At 43.2% G+C, this 20973-nt stretch overlaps 1 protein-coding gene across 2 annotated transcripts in view; it reads left to right on the top strand.

The window, feature by feature from the left end:
* Window positions 1-20973, top strand: part of LOC126092430 (YLP motif-containing protein 1) — a 639037-nt gene that overhangs the window by 56679 nt on the left and 561385 nt on the right. For both annotated transcript variants that reach the window (XM_049908029.1, XM_049908028.1), the window contains exon 3: window positions 10976-11169. In XM_049908029.1, coding sequence (XP_049763986.1) covers window positions 10976-11169 — 194 coding nt within the window. The remainder of the gene's footprint in view (window positions 1-10975; window positions 11170-20973) is intronic.

Raw genomic sequence — 20973 nt, 5'->3', positions numbered from 1 at the left:
AATGAAAATAAATTGAAATTTTATATTTTCGGTCAATTTCATGAACATCCCCACTTAATGAGACGCTTTCGTTAATTTCAGTCCGCTGAGGGTGACGAATTGAAGGAAAATCAAAACTATCGCATCTCGAGCGGGCGCCAAGTGCGTGCGTGGAACACACATGCGAGTAACGAAACGTTTTGGACAGTAAAAGAATAAAGCTAATTCGAATTACGTGGATATTCATTATTGAGTAACGAATTCAAACAAATCATCGCTACTACCTGTGTCTGGGATTTGGTCATCAGGCATTCACTACGGACATGGTAATTCCAGTTTAAATCCCACATAACCAATTCGGACTTTCTTCAATACATGAATTTTCGAATACGATGACACTGGAGCCGTACCATTTACTAGCAACATATGAAAATTTAGGCCGGACCGGGACTCGAATCCGGACTTCCCGCTTCACGCGAATGGCCTCCGTAACAACTTCGGCTATTCGAGCACACTTCCAACATCGACCAAATAACCCTTATGTCACCGTGTGTCCACATCCTACGCTCGCCTGTCCCGCATGGGAAGACAGCAAAAAGAAAAAAAAAAAAAAAAAAAAAAAAAACACGAAGGAATTATCCGAATGGGACGTAAGTGGGTAGATGTAATTTACATGTAATGACATACAAGTGGTTGCAGTTGCAGGAAATTGGATGTTTTATTCTAGATATAGAGCTTCAGAAATTGAGCAAGTCACTAACGCTTTGGTCCAGCTCTGTCCTTATGCAAGCAGTTATTCGTCACAGCATTGATTGATAGAGTTCTTGGACGTTATCTCCTGCAGGACATAGTTCCAAATTCTGTCCAACTGGCGCGTTAGGTCGTCAAATTTCCAAGCTGGCTGAAGGGTCCCGCCCATAATGCTCCAGAAGGTCTCAATTGGAGAGAGAGCCGGCGACCTTGCTAGCCGAGGTACGATTTGGCAATCACGAATACAAGCAGTAGATACTCTCGACTTGTCCGGGCGGACATTATCTTGATGAACTGTAAGCCCAGAATGGCTTGATACGAAGGGCAACAAACCAGGACAACACAGCGGTACGTCGACATGTTCTACGTCACGTTCCGTTGCCACGGATGACAAAGTGGCACTGCTAGGAAAGGAAATGACACTCCGGACCATCACTTCTGGTTGTCGGGTCGTATGGATGGGCGAAAGTCAGGCGGGTATCGCACCGCTGTCTGGGGCCCCTCCATACACATCTTCATTGGTCAGCGGGGCTCATTTCGAATCGAAATTCATCACTGAAGAATTCCGCTCCAGTCAGTGAGATACCAGGGCGAAGTCTTTCGTAATGAAATAGAGGTGATCAATAATGATATTTCAGATGCTACCGAAATTAATTTTATAATTTTCTTAACAACTTTATCGCCGCGCGGGATTAGCCGAGCGGTCTGAGGCGCTGCAGTCATGGACTGTGCGGCTAGTCCCGGCGGAGGTTCGAGTCCTCCCTCGGGCATGGATGTGTGTGTTTGTCCTTAGGATAATATAGCTTAAGTAGTGTGTAAGCTTCAGGGACTGATAACCTTAGCAGTTAAGTCCCATAGGATTTCACTCACATTAGAACTTTAACAACTTTCTCTTTGAAAGTTTATACGTGGTCCAGCAGAACGCAAATTCGTCAGCGGTGACATTTTTCGTTTCACAGATGAAACAGTTTCACATCTCTTACGGTATTTTATTTCGGTAATTTATCTCCTAATATTTTAATGATTTCACGACAGAAAAAAATTATCTTAAACATCTACAAACTTCGAGAATATTCATATATCTTTTCAGTGCAAATATGTTTGTGCTTCTGGCTTTTTCCGCAGGTTGAAGTAAAAAATATTTATGTTGGAAATTACGTGTAATATTAGTTTCTTTCTTTACGTAACAACTAGCAAGCTTTTTCTTTTGGAAAATACTGCATCATATTGTTAGCTAACAATAGAGATGCCTAATTCTTCTTTTTGGAATTTTGACTGATATTGGATATGATCACTACTTGGAAATACTGTAAAGTAGACGAGATGACCTTGAGCCGCCTAGTTTCGTGTTGACCGCTATAATTACAGCCGAACTTACAGTTTATTGTCGCCTTTCAATCGCGATGGAACTTCACATTAATAAATCATGACCAGAAGTGAAAGCAGCGATAACCACCATAAAGTCGTAGCATCAACCCAGAATCGAATCCTGGACTTCAGATTTATTGTCTGGCACCTACCCACTTAACCAGCGAGCCATACTACACTTACTAAATTTAATTCGTAAAAGAATCTTTACTATATAGTTTCTTATAATAACGCATGCAATGGTAGCTGCATATAACTGAAACATTACTTGGGAATAAAAATCAGTGTGGTGTAAGTGTGTGAAAAACGCGCTCTCATTCGGCTCACCAGCGGACTTGAACTGCGCTTCTTGATGACACGCGCCTACGTTTTGACCTATCGGCAGTACACTACACTTGCCTGCGTCGCTAGTTGCCTGCCTCAAAGGCGCAACTTCACAAGCCTTGTGTCAGCGGCTCTTGTGGAAGTGCTGCACCTCTGCCGCTATGTGCAGAGGCATTCACGTCGAGCACAGTTATGGAGTAGGGGGTATATGCGTGGAGTGAGCAGAGTCTACTGCACATGTTGTCGACATCAAGTTGAAAATGCTGTTTGTTTACATTTTGCGCTAATCTGCGGAACTTCCTGTTTGGGCATCTTCGATTTTCTCAAGAACTCTCTAGTTTTGAACACTTCTAACCGCTGTTTGGTTAAATAAAGTCCAGCATTCTGATATAATAATTTTAGCTCACTGTATTTTCTGGTATAACTTTGATGTCCTTCAGTGAATGCGTAGAAAAAGATGTGGCTTATTTTTAAAGCCTAAATTTATAATGTATATAATGTAGTTGGAAACATATGGACAAATCGCCTTCATCTACAACAAATTTGATCAAAACATCCATATAATTAACATAAATGTCACTGTCCTGATTTATTTAAGAATAAATAATTTCGTTTTTTGTACCAAGTTATAGTTCATCATGAATACTTCTGTTTTTATACGATTAGTAATAACAAATAAAAAAAAATTTCCAAGGGCCTTAGTACTCGAAGGCACCATGACGGCTGTGGTCTCAGTGGACATTATTGTGTATCACTTGCATCCCTTCATACTTGTTTTCTTCGACGGTGACAGCATCTTCCAGCAGGATAACTGTCTACGTTTCAAGGCCAGAATCGTGCCACAGTGATACGTGGAACATAGCAGTGGACTTGCGTTGATGTCTATGGCACGTAATTCGCCTGATCTGAACACAGTGGTACACATCTGAGACTCTTTCGGGCGTCAGCTCCTCGTACACAAACTACACACTGGTAATTTATGGGAATTACGTGACCTGTGCCTAGACATCCAGTGGCACATGCCTTCAGAAACGTATCAAGGACTCGTCGAATCCATGCCATGCAGAGTCGCTACAGTACTGGGTTCCATAGGTGGACCAATACCTATTAAGCAGGTGGTCATAAGGTTTTACCCTGTCAGTGTATGTCTCACTTACTTTGACTGGGTGTCATTCAAGATTCACACATGGCTTCAGCCGCTACAAAGCTGATAGGTCTGTAGAGCGTCAGGGGCGCAACGAAGTGTATTGTTCTACAGTTTTTAATTCCCAATCCACCGGGTAGTTATAGAGGAATTGGAGAAACTCACGAAGGTTCAGTGTGGGCTGCAATTTTCGTATGGCAGCGAAATTTGATCGATATGCTAGGGCGTTAATGGAACTGATTTACACTGGAAACAAAATTAGGTTCAAATTTTGTCACGATGTGCACACCTGACAGTGTACAGCGTTTTTAATTTGACAAGCTGTAATGTCAATGAACAGTATGGCTATCGAGGTGAAAACCGTGCGCTGTCACTGAAAATTGTTTTATGTGAATGGCTGCAGTTAGAATGCTGCATAGAGAGAGTATTGCCGACTTAGAGGTCTGACAAGAACCTCGATGACATTAACTGGTTTAAACAAGATGATGATGAAATTCGAATACATGGGTGGGCTTGTTGTGGCACCTGGAAGAAAAAGACGTCCTATCCCGGTGGAAGTTATTGACTAGTCTGCTGTGACTGACCATCCAGCACGTACTCCGCTCGTACTAGCGCTCGTGCAGTTTCACGAGAATTGTCAATTTCATGGTCAACAGTACGGAAAGTTTGTGGTACCTGTATAAGATCCTGACAGTCCAGCATCGGGAACCTCATGATCAGCAGCAGCGTTCTGAATTTGCTCTTCCGTTTCCGGCACGGGTAGACATTGATGACATGTGGCCGGACAATATTCTGTGGAGTGACGAGGCACATTCTACGACAGAGGGTGCAGAACTTTCGAATTTGGTACCTTTAAACCGCATGAAGTGCACGGAAAGCCATTACACTCGCCGCATGTGACTGTGTGCTGTGGATTCATAAGCACCTTTATTCTTGGTCGGTTCTTCTTTGAGGAGAATCCACACAGAATGTGTGTCAGGTGACCGTAACGTTTGCACGTTGTTGTTTCATGAACAGCATGCGAGTCCTGCTTTGGAAGAGCGCCACTGTGTGGAAACCACTATTTTCGTACATGATGGGCAACACCGTTCTCATTTGTTTAATCTTTTCTGCCCACGTCCAGCTTCCAATCCATTACATATAAAAACATTTCTATATATATTCTTGCACTCACAGCGCCAGTTTTAAACATGGCGGCCAAAATTGGAATTTTTTTTTATTCAGCGTAAATCGGTTCGGCATTAAAGCATTAGATTACCTACTAAGTTTCGCTACCGTGAATTATTACAGTCCACACCGAACCTCTGTGAGTATCTGCATTTCAGTTCTACCGGTACTCGTTCATATAATCGCTCGAGAATTGTCTATTGCATTGAAAAGTAGCGCCATGATACACGTCCATAGGGTGTAGCGGTATGTTGTAGAATACATTGCTGGCCCATTCAGCCCTGTCTTTAATGATTTTGCATGCACTAGACGTTAAAACTTAACCGGTTTTTCTTAATGGCACACTTGCGCTTTAGCATGAGGGTTACTGCATTTGTCTTGTGGTAGTGTTTTTCAGGAGAACTAGCTAGTAAATATTCTAGGATTTGGTGATATTGCCTAATTCAGATAAAACATTCCGTATAACATGTGTCCAGTTTTTATTGGTTACAGAGATTCATCTGTTAAAATGTAACCGAAACAAATGCTCGCAGAAGGCATTAAGCAAAGGTAACTGATTAAGTTCAGAATTGACTTACATGAAATCTACGTATGATTTCAATGCACTTACGAAGATCGTCGACAGCACCACGTGCAGCGCTTCACAGGTCGTCGTGGCGTTCTTTTGAGGGCAGCACTATTCATGACGCGAGATGTTCAGTTCGCTTCTTTTATTAAAAATTTTATTCGGAGTCTGCGCCTCCTGACTGTACCTACTGGCACAGTTCTAAAGATGGAAATTCTGGGAAGTGCTAGGTTTAGGTGATATGCCACCCGTTGTCTATATTATGCAGGGACCCATCTGCTGCACGCGTAAAACCATCCTTGTAGCCAAAGAAACCTTTTCCAACGATGATGGATACTCAGTTTCAAGATAGTCTAGATTACGGGGCTCTGTAAGAAGATGTAGTAATACAAGAGGCCCAACCAATCGATTGTTTGTCATACCACAGTACACATTAACGGAGAAGCATTTTTGAACATACGTTTCCACAAAGGCACGTGGCTTCCGTAGGGCCAGTGATAGGAGCTGCGATTGTTAGGATACCGTCAAGAATGAAAGTTGCTGCATCATTATACAGTATTAATGAGATTATGCGACGATTTCATTTGCCAGCGGCAAAATTCCTATCGTCTACCTTCATCTTTCATCGGATTTGTTGAATCCGCTGTAAAAGATAAGGGCAGAAACCGTGAATGTGTAATTATCTACATATTATTGTATGTGGATTGCGCGTACATATAAAAATTTTGCTTGTGTTTATTGCTCGTGCTAATGAGATATGAACAGCATCGCGCAGTTGAGAGAAAACACGAATAAACACTCTTGAATCTGGTATTTTGCGGTTAGAAAATCGGCTGTTGTATGCTCTACAAGCAACAGCAGCGCTTCGATTACGAAGCCCATACACAAATACGGAAGGTCTTCGGAAGCTAAGTTAGACATGTCGTTACACTCTGACTATTGCGGAACAAGATTAGCATATTGTCAGAAGAGAGTACTTGTCCTGATTCACCTGCAGACACATTTCCGCTGCGTTATGGATAACAGCTGGACCACAGTGTAGGAATGGAATGGGGTGCAACTGGAAACGTGCTCCCAAATTGAAGTACCGGTTCACAAAGATTCTTGTGGAAAAAACGTCTAAATTGCTCACAAATTCGCTTTGAAATTGTGGCAGTATATGGACTAAGCGCAGTGGCACGTTCAGTCGTAGTGAAATGATGCCAACGATTTGACCACGGCCGCACAGACGCTGATGATGCTGATCGGGAAGGAAGACAATCAACGTTGACCACAGACGACTATGTTAAGGCAATTGGGAACTGATTCTCAGAAATTGGAAATTTTCCAATTGTCACGATCAACGTTCACACGGAGGTTCTCGAATGGATCAGTGACTATTTCTATCGTCGAGAAACTGGACGATTGGTAAAACGTTCTGATCATTGTTTACGGAGACTTTGTGACTGTTGAAAAAATATCATGTATGTGTCACTTTTTAACTGTTGTGCAGGATTCAATAAAAGTTGCTTGGCCTGCCATAATAATGGATAACTTAATGTCCGAAGTCGTCTCTAACCATATCGGCATACGCATTCGTAAGTATGTGCGACGTTTTTAAACGAATCGATCAACAAATCACAGTCCCAGTTGAAAAATCAATTACGTAAGCTCAATCACAACCTCGCAAGTTGAATTTCGAAAAAAAAAAAAATTACAATCGGTAAATATACCCATAGTAACTGGAGTACCAGGATGCAAAATGAAAACTTATCTCTGTAAGCAGCTCTATCTCTGTAACTAATAAACATTAGACCAATGTTTCATGCATTATTTTATACGAAATAGTCTGTACTAACACATCTTAAAATATTCGCCGGCCGAAGTGGCCGTGCGGTTCTAAGCGCTGCAGTCTGGAACCGCGAGACCGCTACGGTCGCAGGTTCGAATCCTGCCTCGGGCATGGATGTGTGTGATATCCTTAGGTTAGTTAGGTTTAACTAGTTCTAAGTTCTAGGGGACTAATGACCTCAGAAGTTGAGTCCCATAGTGCTCAGAGCCATTTGAACCATTTTTTCTCAAAATATTCAGTTTTTCCTGTGACACCCTGTCTAGTTTCATGACATGGGGAATTCGTTAGTCACAACGCTAGGTACGAAGATCTAAGCCCGCCGAGAGCACCGCCTTTTGAAGCTGTTACGTAATCCCCCAAACTCTAGCGTCGCGAAGTGTGGATGAGGTTACGCTTAAAGCTTTTCCGTGATTACTTTCTACCCAAGCACAGCCGTCTCGCCCGGATTACTAACGTGCGCGATTAAACGCTCATCTACTACGGGTTAAGGCTCATGTTCCTAATTGAACTTAGATGCAGTTTGGCTGGGTAAGCAAAGCGCTGTACCAATCGCATCAATACTTGCTAGAATCCCTAGTTTGATAAAATACGCTCTAAGAGAGAAAACGACGCACCAAGAATGAATTATCCGAATGGCACGTAAATCTGTAGCTGTGACTGACCTGTGTAGACAAACAAATGATTACAAATTCAGAAAAATTGGGTGATTTATCCAAGAGAAAGAACTTCACAAATTGAGCAAGTCAATAATGCGTTGGCCCACCTATGGCCCTTATGCAAGCAGTTATTCGGCAAAGTTGTTGGGTAACCTCCTGAGGGATATCGTGCCCGATTCTGTCCTTTTTTCGCCTTAGAGCGCCACAATCCCGAGATAGTTGGAAGGTCGTGACGTAACGCTCCAAACCTTCTCATTTCCGCAGAGATCCGGCGACCTTGTTGACCAAGGTAGGGTTTGACAAGACAAGCAGTAAAAAGCCCCTCTATGTGCGGGAGGGTATTATCTTGCTGAAATGTAAGCTCAGGACGGCTTGCCATGAAGGGTAACAACATTGGGCGTAGAATACCGTCGACGTACCACTGTGCTGTGAGGGTACCGCGGACGACAACCAAAGGAAATGAAGTGGCACCCCAGACCATAACCCCTGGTTGTCGGGCCGTATTACGGGCGACAGTGATATTGGTATCCCACTGCTGACCGGGGCGTCTCCAGCCACGTCTTCGCAGGTCAAAGGGGCTCAGTTCGAAGCGAGACTCGTCACTGAGAACACTTCTATTCCAATCAATGAAATTCAAGGCCAAGAACTGGTTTGAGACACCCCGGAGAGGGTTGGGCAGTGTAACTCACGGCGCGCAAGTTACCCAGGCTATTTTCACCCAGTCTTTGAGTATGAGAGCACTTAGCGAGTTACTACGAAGTTCACACGTAATTTCAGACCTTTCAGAAACTTTCCCCGCTGACACCCGCGAGAAAATAATAAAACGAGAAAAGTTTATTATATTTTAGGTTTCAAGCAGTAAAACTTCGAAATAAGCCATCATCGTAATCATTTATTGCATTAACGGGCCTTCAACGCCAACAGCAGAAAAACATGAGAAATAACCGCACTAAAAATACAAAAAGATCAGCACACACTAAAAGAATTATAAAAACACATATTACAAAAACCTCAGTAGAAAAGGAAGTCAGTCACAACAGAGGAGACATCTACTGCAGGTGGTAGTTCACCGCTGCCGTTCTTCAGCTTCATCTTCTACGCTATCGGCTTGTTTGAGGGTCGTTAATACCCAACCCTTCCATCGCGTTTTCCAGCAGATTGAGAATGGAGGATCCGGTTTAGGATGGGTGCATCAGCTCTAAAAATGTGGCCAAACCACTGTGGCCTCTTCTGCCCTAATATTCGGCTCTTGTGTCACTTTCTAGACCACTGGTGCAGGTCGTCTTTTCCTCTTCGTTCCCATTTGCCTTACATGGTATTGTAGACTGGACCATAAATCTTTCGAAGTACCTCCTTTCGAAGACAAAGATTTCTTTTGAATTGTTGCTGATGGTGCCCAGGTCTTCACAACCATAGAAAAGTACCGTCCGTAGTAGTGTCATATACAGCTGGATTTTATTCTTCTGTGAAATCAGTCCTGATCTGAATAAATTGCTCAGCATTTATTATTCGTTGGTTCACTACTTTCGTCACTTCACTTTTATTAGTCGGTATGGATCGCAGATACCTGAATTTTCGCTCGGAGGTATCTCCGTCAACAACAATGGAACGTGATACAACGAGATATTTGTCACCACCCACCAACAGCCCAATTTTCATCGCATTGTGGAGAAATGGGGAAGTATCAGGGCATACGTGCTCAGGGTGTCACCAAGAATCACAGCACCGTCAGCAAATACCAAGATTGTGTCTGCTGCTACCACCTTCATTTCTCTGATTCGACCAGTGTCACAGCTCTCTTTTTTCAAGGCTAAGTTGAATAATATTGGCGTCAATGGATCTCCTTATCTAAATCTATTTCGAATACTGAATGGTGGCGATAGCTTGTTGTCGAACCGCCCTTGGCAAGTTGACTGAGTGTAGCGAGCTGCAATTAGTCGGATGTGCTTCGATGCCAAGCCAAATTCCTCTAACTATTTCTATAATATGACGTTTTAATGTTACTACTACTTTGCAGGCAATATCTGCTTATTTCACTGAAGGTACCAGAAAAATTATATGGTTAAACAACACTTACTTTAGGAGATATTACATGAACATGGAGATGCGTGAAAGCTAGCTTTTCTTAGAACTGGGCGCAAAGTACCCAGATCACATTCATCCAGTGTCTGATAGTCACAGCACTTATCGACTGGTTGCTGATAGAGAGCAGAGTTGCGCTCCGTCAGAACTACAGTTCTGAAATTTTTGGTAAAGTACACGACTGATAAAGGAATCTGTAGGATTACCAGTTGTATTGACAGCATTGGTAGGAAAAGAAACAGAAATGAATGTTCTGCACGTCATTGGGTGTTAGTCCATTGTATATTTTATATCCTTACAGAATGTAAATTGTATTTTATGGGTAATAAAAATTAGTTCATCGCCTAAATTCTGCGCTTTTATGTAACCAAACCAATTACTTTCGATGCAACTACGGTTTACATGCACAATCATAAAAGTATATAATTATTTTTGTTTTGTACTCAATAGGACGTTTTTCATAATGACCAAATGCAAATGTCATTTATGAATAACGGAAACCTCTTTGTTTAAGTTCGACAAAATACTGAATCGATGTCTGATGTATTTTTGTTCTGCGTTTTTTTAATTTTACCTTTTTTTTGAGAAAATTAAGTTTTCTAGCGCTATACGAGAAATCTGTGTTTTATTTATTTTTACTACTACATCCCTCTGTTTCACATTACAAATCAACAATTTTCGAATAAAGCCCTGATTTAAAATGACAGTTTTAATTTTGCTATAAATTTTGTTTATTTTCACATAACAGTTCGAGAATAGCTAAGTATACCAAAAATGTTCTGTAAGTAACACAGACATTTATATATCCTCACTTGGTTTCTTGATGGTTTACCATCTCCAGTTTCTAGGGGACTCTAGTAACACACTGTTTGCATATCTAAATAAACACTCATAACGTAACGCCTGGTAGTTATGCAACACACCTAGTGTACAAGAAACGCGTTTATGGCCTTAGCTGACAAGGCTACTAGGAAAACTACCGGATTCTACTCTTAATTCTGATGGTCTGTAGTAGCCTACAGTAATAGGCCTAATAGATTGTAAACACGGCCCTGGCCAGTACAGTGTGTAGCTCCTCCTCTGACCGGTGTCGTGGTGCTGCCTTGCAGGAAGTCTGAGTCACTGCCCGCGTCCTCGGCGCTGGAGCAGCTGCCGGCCATCCCGGAGTCCGACGGCGCCGCCTCGCAGCCAGCCCCGCCGTCCCCGCACCCAGAAGCGCTGGCCACGCCGCCGCCGCCCACGCATCCGCCACCGCCCCCACCGCCTCCTCCCGCTCCCACTCAGCCCCCCACCACGCCTCCTGGTGAGTACCATGCAATGATAAGTTGCTCCAATACTAGCCGATCAGTGTTTATCTTCTTTCGCTGTTACTTCGTAGTAAACTGACATCGTGCGTTTGTTACCTATTTTACACTCTGAGATGATAGATTTGACGTGTGAAACGAAAAGACAGAAGTGTCCAACGGACATTTCTAGGCCCACTTCAGCATTGTTGTTCTGAAAAGCAGCGACCAATCTAACCTCTTTAGTAGTAATTATGTTTTTAGGTTCCTAATTGATAATTTATAATATAAGTAGTGATAACATTTTGGAACGTGGATCATGGGTTGGGCATGAGAATTCGTTTGGTTGCCAAGATTTGCGTATGTGCTACCATATCTCAGTGAATATTATGTTGTGTAAAATCTCAAAAGATGCAAACATTTTAGGTTTTGGTGTGACAAAGACATAAAGACGTTTAAAGGTCTTTCGGTCGACAATTGTATCGTTGGTAAGCACCAAAGACTATGTGTACCTATGGAGCGAGCATAGTCTACTGCGCATGTTCTCAACGTGAAAGCGGGCTAGTCACGTGATTTTGGGACGACGGTGCTTGTCTACAATGTTCCGTAATAGCGAAACTTGAATATTATACGTATTCGCCTTGTTGTATTGTTGGTTGTCACTTCTAGCGTTATTCCAAAATTCGAACACTGATCCCGTAATTTTTATTTATTTTTTTTTGTGCGTAGTGTATGCTTATACTTTTCTGATGAGATGGCGAAAAAAATGTTATAGATATTTTACTTTCGTATGAAAGCAGAGGGTTAAAGAAAGAAAAATTGAAAATAATAGCCGGCCGTTGTGGCCGAGCGGTTCTAGGCACTTCAGTCTGGAACCGCGCTGCTGCTACGGTCGCAGGTTCGAATCCTGCCTCGGGCATGGATGTGTATTATGTCCTTAGGTTAATTAGCTTTAAGTAGTTCTAATCCTAGGAGACAGATGACCTCAGATCTAAGTCCCATAGTGCTTAGAGGCATTTGAACCATTTTTTGAAAATAATAATGGACACGCAGGTGGAGCAAATCGTTTACCATATTTACTGTAACAATTTCATAGTTCCAAGTGCGTCGTTTTTTCGTGACACTTCAACGCCGTCTACAGTGCCATTGTAACGTAATTAATTAGAACAGAGGTTCGACAGTATGAATAAGTGCAAAAGAAAACGTAAAAAACGTATCGTTGGCTGTCACTTCTTATCCCGTTACCGAAAACACAGTAGTAAAACCTGAGGTATGATACTGTGGCGAAAAGACACAGCACCATTGCTCTTCACATTTTTAAGCCAACTTCAGTTCCTAATACCAGATTATGATTCCAGTAAAACGGGCATACAAAGTTTCGCGATACTTCTGAAGGTGATTTATCTATAGCACTGAAGTAATAACAAAATACGCTAAACGCTGTACGGGCAAAAATCCGCCGCCCCAAAATCATGTGACTTGAGCTGCAGTTGATGTTGCCGACAGAATTCTCGTTCTGCGCATTTCTGCGCATCCGTATGCTCACTCCATTATCATTTATACTCTATGGTAAACACTGATACACACGTAACAAGATATTACAGCCTTTGGTAGGTGTATGACCGTTGACTTTCATTAGTCAGTAAACAGAGCTCTGTGAGAATCTTCGTCGCCACCAGTAATTAAGAACTTCACATCATGTCACGTATAAAGGAGGGCCGTAAATGTTTGACAGTGCCTGTTCGTTGCTTTCATGTTTCTGATTGTGCCTAGGGGCATAGTACTTCGAAGATAAGCAGTACGGAAGTTACTTGTATGTTAGTATGTGAAATAATGATTTATGTTTCCCTCATTTATACAAATTGATAATGGCATTACGTACTCCCAAATTTTGTTATAAAATTTATAATGCGATCTTGTGCTCCCAAACCATGTTATGAAATTGATAATGGGATTATATAAAATGGAGAGCTGTTATCAGTTTCTGACTGTTGATACAGTTCCGAATTAGACTTCAATCGGTAGGTTTCATCTGGGTATATTCTCGGGCCATGAATTTTCCTGAGAATACGTCTTTCGGCTTTCTCCAGGTCATCCGTCGTGCCTTTTCTGTTCATCAAGAGGGTCTCTGCGGCATACAGAAACTGTGGACTGACAACAGTTCTGTAGTGACAGACCTAAGCATTCTTTGAAATGCACTTCTTGTTGTACAGATTGTGGGACAGACGGTATGCTGCGTTGAGTTTGTTACGTCTTTCTAAGATGGAGATGCCGTCTCTACCATTGGGGTGGACCCATTCACCAAGATAACGAAAGCGATTACGCCCCCCCCCCCCCCCCCCAAATCGTTCCACGTATAGTCGTCAAAGGGGTGTTACTGGAGCACCGGTTCTCAAAGTATTTGGTCTTGACATACCATATTTGTAACCCTGGCTTCACCGCTATCATGATACAGGGCTTGGACAGCAATGACAGACAGAGTTGTTAGTTAAGATTGCGATGCCATCTGCAAAAGCAAGGCACCTTACATGGATTCTTCGGGTCCCGAATCCAATGGTAACTGATTTGATTCCTAGATTCCTGAGCGTACATTCCCAGGTTTTGATGACTTTATCAAGCATACGGATTAAACAGAATGGGTGATAGACCATGACCCTGTCGTACTCTCGTTTTGATGTTGAAACTCCGAGATAGTTCTTCTCTGAAATTCACGTTAGAGGCTGTATCCAGGAGAGTCTGTTTGGCGAGGGTCTGTTTGGCGAGGGTCTGTGTGTTCTAATACACACCTCGTTCTTGGAGTACTAAGAAGAGTGTTTGCCGGTCGACGGAGTCATAAGCTTTCGTAAAATCGACGAAAACCACGGTGATGTTCGTACTCCTTTTTTGTTTTAGTTGGCGAATGGTTTTCAGATTGAAGATCTGCTCGGTACAGAACTTTTCACGTCCAAATCCTCCTTGGTATTCACCAATTGTTTGATCGAATTGACTTTCTACATTGTCCAGCAAAATCTTGGAGAGCACTCTGTATCATATTGGCAGCAGAGAAATTATCCAGTAGTTGTTGACATCGCTGTGATCGCCTTTCTTATGTAAAGGGTGTGGTTTAGAAATATTTTATATTAAAAATTAATTTTTATTCTATATTTATTATCTACTGTTTGTCATACATGTGTGAAATGTTTCAATGAATTTCGAACATTTTGATAATATTACATCGTTTTTATTTAGACATGCGCACATGCACACACACAGGTTTTTACCCACAGCTTCACCCATGCCCCACATGATAGACATGTTGCACATGCTTCCTCCTCCCCCTCTCTCTGTCCCTCTCCTCACCATGCTCCCCCCAACTGCGTTCTCTGCTGTGCCCGTCCACTTTCATACCGCCTGGAACGCATTCTAATACCACCTGCATAACATGCCAGCTCTGCAGGGCAGCCAGGATGTCAGGCATTACCAACCTTTTTGAATCCCATCCCACACATACCGAAAAGACTGTCAAAAACGGTAGTTAATGTTGTTGCGCTCTCATCCACTTCTGAGCTATGTTTAAAATTTGAAGTCTCTAACTCATCAGAAAGTTAGTTTAAAATCAACTGCAAAATTTGTGCTGAACAGACAGACAGATACAAGGAAACGAGCGAATAGAAACGTGGTACAATTCACAGTATTGAGGCCAGGTGATGCTGATGGCCAAGGCACAGGTTCTGCTTAAACTATTACATATTGACGCATTAGATGTTATCTTACATCAGCAATAAAAGTCTGGGCCCTTTCATGCATGTACTATATCTCTCCAGTGCTGTGCGAGGGCTGTAGGTGAAATTTTAGTCCAATTAGATGCGGACTTAATGGAAAAGTTTACCTTTCAAATATATTTCTGCTGACTAGAACAATATTTGATAGTGAAACCAGTGGCTGCTCGTAAACACACATTCGCAGTTGTTTCACTAACAGTTCATTTGCAGAACAATGTTCGTTTGAAAGGTTTTTCTTCTACTATTATATACTTTCTCTTGCATCAGTTCTTTCTGTTAACTATGATACACCCTGCGTCAATATAAGCGCCGGCCGCAGTTGCCGTGCGGTTCTAGGCGCTCCAGGCCGGAGCCGCGCTGCTGCTACGGTCGCAGGTTCGAATCCTGCCTCGGGCATGGGTGTGTGTGATGTCCTTAGGTTAGTTCGGTTTAAGTAGTTCTAAGTTCTAGGGGACTGATGACCACATCAGTTGAGTCCCATAGTGCTCAGAGCCATTTGTCAGTATAAGCAGCTCTACATTACATTTAATTGGTGTGTTTAGCAGTTTATTGGTTAATTTTTATGAGGGCACTTCAAAAAGTAAGTTGCACATAGTGTGGCAGGCCAATTAATTCTACTGAATGGTGCAGTATACCTCCATGTGTCATAGATTCATGCCACTATAACAACATAGTCACCAAGTTTCTGCCGCGCGCCGAGCGGAGCGGTCTGGGCGCCTTGTCACGGTTCGCGCGGCTTCCTCCCCCGCCCCCCCCCCCCCCTGTCGGAGGTTCGAGTCCTTAGTTACATTAAGCAGTGTATAAGCCGAGGGACCGATGACCTCAGCAGATTGGTCCCATAGGAACTTACCACCACACTAAGTTTCTGGCAACAACAGTCTTGACGTTTCACCAATCATTCAATTCTTCGACGATCGATATTCGGTCCTTGGTCACGGAGCCATTCGAGAACCATTGTGTAAACGTCCTAATAGTCCGAAAATCTGCGGCTGCTGCGAATCAGTTCCTAGATTGCCTGGACATTGTCAGTGGCTGATGTCTGTAGCCTTCCTTCCAGATCAGGATCACCCATTTCACTACGGCTACATGCGACATTGATCTTGGTACATGTACCGCCAGAATTCCAAGATGAATGTGTGTGCAATTTAGACGTTTTCTCCACAAAAAACGTACTGTCCAGCGTGGCTCCAAGAAACACAGAACATACAATCTTTTATAACAATTCGTCACTCTTGTTGCACAATGATTAAGTGCGGGACGACACGTGTATCTTACTTTTTGAAGTCTCCTCGTATCTGTTCAGCAACCATCTTCCAGAATATGAACTTCTCATTGAGTGAGTCATAAAATACGATTTGTTTTCTTTCGTACAGTGTTTCCGGAAGCGACTAGGTGCATCGTTAAGTTGGTAGATGCGCTATATTGCGGAGGTTGTCGTAAACGGCTTTATCTTCCCAGTCGTAAATGTTTGGTTGTGTCTGTGTCTCTTCGTCAGGACTGTTGTCTGTGGATTGAGTCATAGTTTCTACTGCCGTCTATGTTTACGGGTTTCCTCCTTGTGTCGACAGGACCCAGGAAACTTCAAAGTTCTCTAAGGATAACAAGAATAATAGCTGAATACTTTTTTTGTATTCCAGCGTGTATAAAAATAACATCTAGCTTATACCTTGTAGCTTCTATTTGCCTACCTGTTGTCATTTACATTTTGACTTCAGGATTTTGTGACTGAATACTTCTGGAAATCAAGTAAAATCTGTTATTTTAAATTGATCATTAACGTCAAGTTTCGCTGGAAAACCTATTCCTACAATTGTTTAAAGCTTCGAGCAGTCGTTTCTGTCGATGTTAGTTGTGCTGTGGTCGAGTTTAACGTGTGTGACTAGGTAAATACATTGAAGAATATGAATACGTTAACATGCAGTAGGAAACATTACTGAATGTTGCCGTTTCAACACTTTTAGCGACTACGACGACAAAACTGCAGTTCTGCAGTGTTTCAAGAGAATCTTGAGCGTGGAGGTTTTAGAACACTGTCTCGAAAGCGCAGAAAAGCATCAAAACATGCTCATGGCACTGCAATATTTTTTATTTCTCCCGTGGATAAAAGCTTCAGGTCATCACGCGTTAACCTATCTAAACACTTCATTTGTTAGGCCATATAAATGACATTAAAACAGTATACACTAATGTATAGTAACTGTCACAGCAGAGTGTTTGTACTTTAGAAAAGTAAATGAAAAGTATTTCAGTACCAGTAATGAGGTCTAATCTGATTTACATGACAGGAGCAGTGAAATCACATGATGAAACATACATGTTGAGAACCTTTGCTAAAGCGAACAAACTGCTTAACGATAATGAATGAATAAGTGCCTCATAATCATATCACTAGTATATATCCATAGAAAATGTGTTTGAAATTAATTTCGTGTGAAAACAATATATATCTTTAAAAAAGCTAGTAATGGAGTAATACACTGACGTAAACGTGACTAGTTGCTAAGACGTTGTTTGTAAAATGCCGGAACCGAATGGCCCAAATGAAACTGGCCCGGAATTTCCGCACCAAACGCCAATCTTAACGTTATGATGCCCACAAACTGCCTGTTGGCTTCTGTGTCGGGTTCTTCGGCCAACGTTTGTTTGATGATCTTTCTGACATTTCGCCAGTAAGAGTGGCTGCTATTGTCAAAGTTTCACACTCCATTGCTGGTGGTGGACTGGAATCGAGCTAGCGGCGGCAGATTTTATGTGCATGACGCGCCAATGTGCAAGGGCTATTCCGTGGGCCTTACCGCAGCGGTTCTCGATTGTTGTCTGCGACGGTCGTTCGCTGCAGCATTGAAATCCATGATCCGTTCATACCATTAAACTTGCTATACCACGAAGATGACGTGGTAGAGACGCGAAATTTAACCGACAGGAAGAAGATGCTATGACATGCAAATGATTAGCTTTTCAGAGCATTCACACAAGGTTGGCGCCGGTGGTGACACCTACAACGTGCTGACATCAGGAAAGTTTCCAACCGATTTCTCATACACAAACAGCAGTTGACCGGCGTTGCCTGGTGAAACGTTGTTGTCATGCCTCATGTAAGGAGGAGAAATGCGGATCATCACGTTTCCGACTTTGATAAAGGTCGGATTGTAGCCTATCGCGATTGCGGTTTATCGTATTGCGAAATTGCTACTCGCGTTGGTCGAGATCCAATGACTGTTAGCAGAATATGGAATCGGTGGGGTCAGGAGGGTAATACGGGACGCCGTGCTGGATGCCAACGGCCTCCTATCACTAGCAGTCGAGATGACAGGCATCTTATCCGCATGGCTATAACGGATCGTGCTGCCACGTCTCGATCCCTGAGTCAACAGGTGGGGACGTTTGCAAGAAAACAACCATCTGCACCAACAGTTCGACGACGTTTGCAGCAGCATGGACTATCAGCTCGGAGACCATGGCTGCGGTTACCCTTGACACTGCATCACAGACTGGAGCACCTGCGATGGTGTACTCAACGACGAACATGGAGGCACGAATGGCAAAACGTCATTTTTTCGGATGAATCTAGGTTCTGCTTACAGCATCATGATGGTCGCATCCGTGTTTGGCGACATCGCGGTGAACGCACATTGGAAGCGTGTATTAGTCATGGCCATACTGGCGTATCACCCGGCGTGATTGTATGGGGTGCCATTGGTTACACGTCTCGGTCATCTCTTGTTCGAACTGACGGCACTTCGAACAGTGGACGTTACATTTCAGATGTGTTACGACCCGTGGTTCTACCCTTCATTCGATCCCTGCGAAACATTACATTTCAGCAGGATAATGCACGACCGCATGTTGCAGGTCCTGTACGGGCCTTTCTGGATACAGAAAATGTTCGACTGCTGCCCTGGCCAGCACATTCTCCAGATCGCTCACCAACTGAAAACGTCTGGTCAATGGTGGCCGAACAACTGGTTCGTCACAATACGCCAGTCACTACTCTTGATGAACTGTGGTATCGTGTTGAAGCTGCATGGGCCGCTGTACCTGTACACGCCATCCAAGCTCTGTTTGACTCAATGCCCAGGCGTGTCAAGGCCGTTATTACGACCAGAGGTGGTTGTTGTCGGTACTGATTTCTCAGAATATATGCACCCAAATTGCGTGAAAATGTAATCACATGTCAGTTCTAGTATAATATATTTGTCCAATGAATACCCGTTTATCATCTTCATTTCTTCTTGGTGTAGCAATTTTAATGGCCAGTGGTGTAGTAATAATTAGTATACATATTTTTATTGCACATGGGCTGCGTGTTGTACTGCCTGTTTTGGCCTTGCAGATAATAGGCTGAAAATGTGAAGGACAAAAAATTTAAAAAATTAATAAAAATAGATTCCGCTTTACTAGTTGCTTGATGGTAGCAGCGGGGCTACTTTCTGATGGAACAGCAACAGGCAGTGGTTGCGTAGGCATCAGAAACGCGAAACAGTAGAGCGTCATGTGCTGCGTGTCAACGTAGCGCGGTGTAATTCCGCTATCCGCCGCGATTGTTTACAGCCGTGTTTAAGTTAACGGCGGCGGGGTCGAGTGGCGCTGCAAGCGATCAAGCGATCCCCCAGAGGACCGGTTGTGCAGGAGTAATCACATTTGCCACGCCGGTATCAGAAGCTGGGTCTACTGTACAGACTAAAAAAACTGATTCCCTGACTCCCTGTTTTTTTTCTCTTCCTTTATCCGCTTCTAGTGGTAAAACTGCGGTTAAGCCAACCGTTCGTGGCCACAACCCGTCACGAGAAACTTACGTATGAACAGCTGATCGTCGGATAAGGCTGCATGCACACGAGCGAGTCACAACTGCCCATGCTCGTAGTGTTGGATGTCGGTTCAGTTTACATAATGCGATATTGCATCGCGCAGCAGTACTAGATTGGAGGGTAACGAGTATGGTCGTAGGCAGAAGAATGCGGGTAGCGTGCCTGCTGTTCAGTAAATCACAGATATCACTGAAATGGCTGAAACAGAATATATTTTAAACTGTTATCAGAGATCGAAGATTTGTACATTCGTATGAAAGGGCTGTGGCCAGAGAGCAATTTATTTGCTGGTTAGGGCTTTTTCTGTTTTTGAATGACCGCCTTAGACGAAAGGGGCCAGCACTAGATTACAATCAAAATAGTTAAACAGTGATGTACACTGAGGTGACAAGTCAGGGGACAGCGATATACAGATTGCTGTAGTATCGTGTGCACAGGATATAAAAGGGCAGTGGAGCTGTCATTTGTACTCAGGTGATTACCAGACTTCGAACGCGGAATCGTAGTTGTAGCTAGACGCGTTGGACATTCCATTACGGAAATTGATAGGGAATTCAATATTCCGAGAATCCCACATTTCAGGCATTACGTCTCACCACGGATGATGCACTAATCGACCTTCACTTCACTATTGAGAACAGCGGCGTTTGCTTAGAGTTGTGAGTGCTAACAGACAAGCAACACTGCGTGAAATAACCGCAGAAATAAATGTGGGACGTACGAAGAACGTATTCCTTAGGACAGTGCGGCGAAGTCCGGCGTTTATGGGCAGCAGACGACAGACGCGAGTGGGTTTGTTAAAAAGCACGACATCGCCTACAGCACCTCTCCTCCACTTGTGACCTAATCAGTTGGACCCGAGGCTACTGGAAAACCGTGACATGGTCAGATGAATCCCTATTTCAATTGGTAAGAGCTGCTTGTATGGTCGAGTGTTGCGCGGACCCCACGTAGCTGTCGACCCACGTTGTCAACAAGGCACTGTGAGAGCTGTGGAGGCTCCATAATGGTGTGGGCTGTGTTTACATGGAATGGACTGTGTCTTCTGGTCCAGCTGAACAGATTTGTTGACTACAACAAATGTTTGGCTACTTGGAGGACATTTGCAGTATTCGTGGCCTACATATTCCCATACAACGACACAATTTTTGTGGATGACAATGCGTCATGCCACCAGGTCACAGTCGATCGCGATTGGTTTCAAGAACATTCTGGACTGTTCGAGCAAATGATATGGCCATCCAAATCGCCCAAC

Source organism: Schistocerca cancellata, chromosome 7 (assembly GCF_023864275.1).
Source record: "Schistocerca cancellata isolate TAMUIC-IGC-003103 chromosome 7, iqSchCanc2.1, whole genome shotgun sequence".
Lineage (NCBI taxonomy): Eukaryota > Metazoa > Arthropoda > Insecta > Orthoptera > Acrididae > Schistocerca > Schistocerca cancellata.
This window is presented reverse-complemented; position numbering and strand designations above follow the sequence as displayed.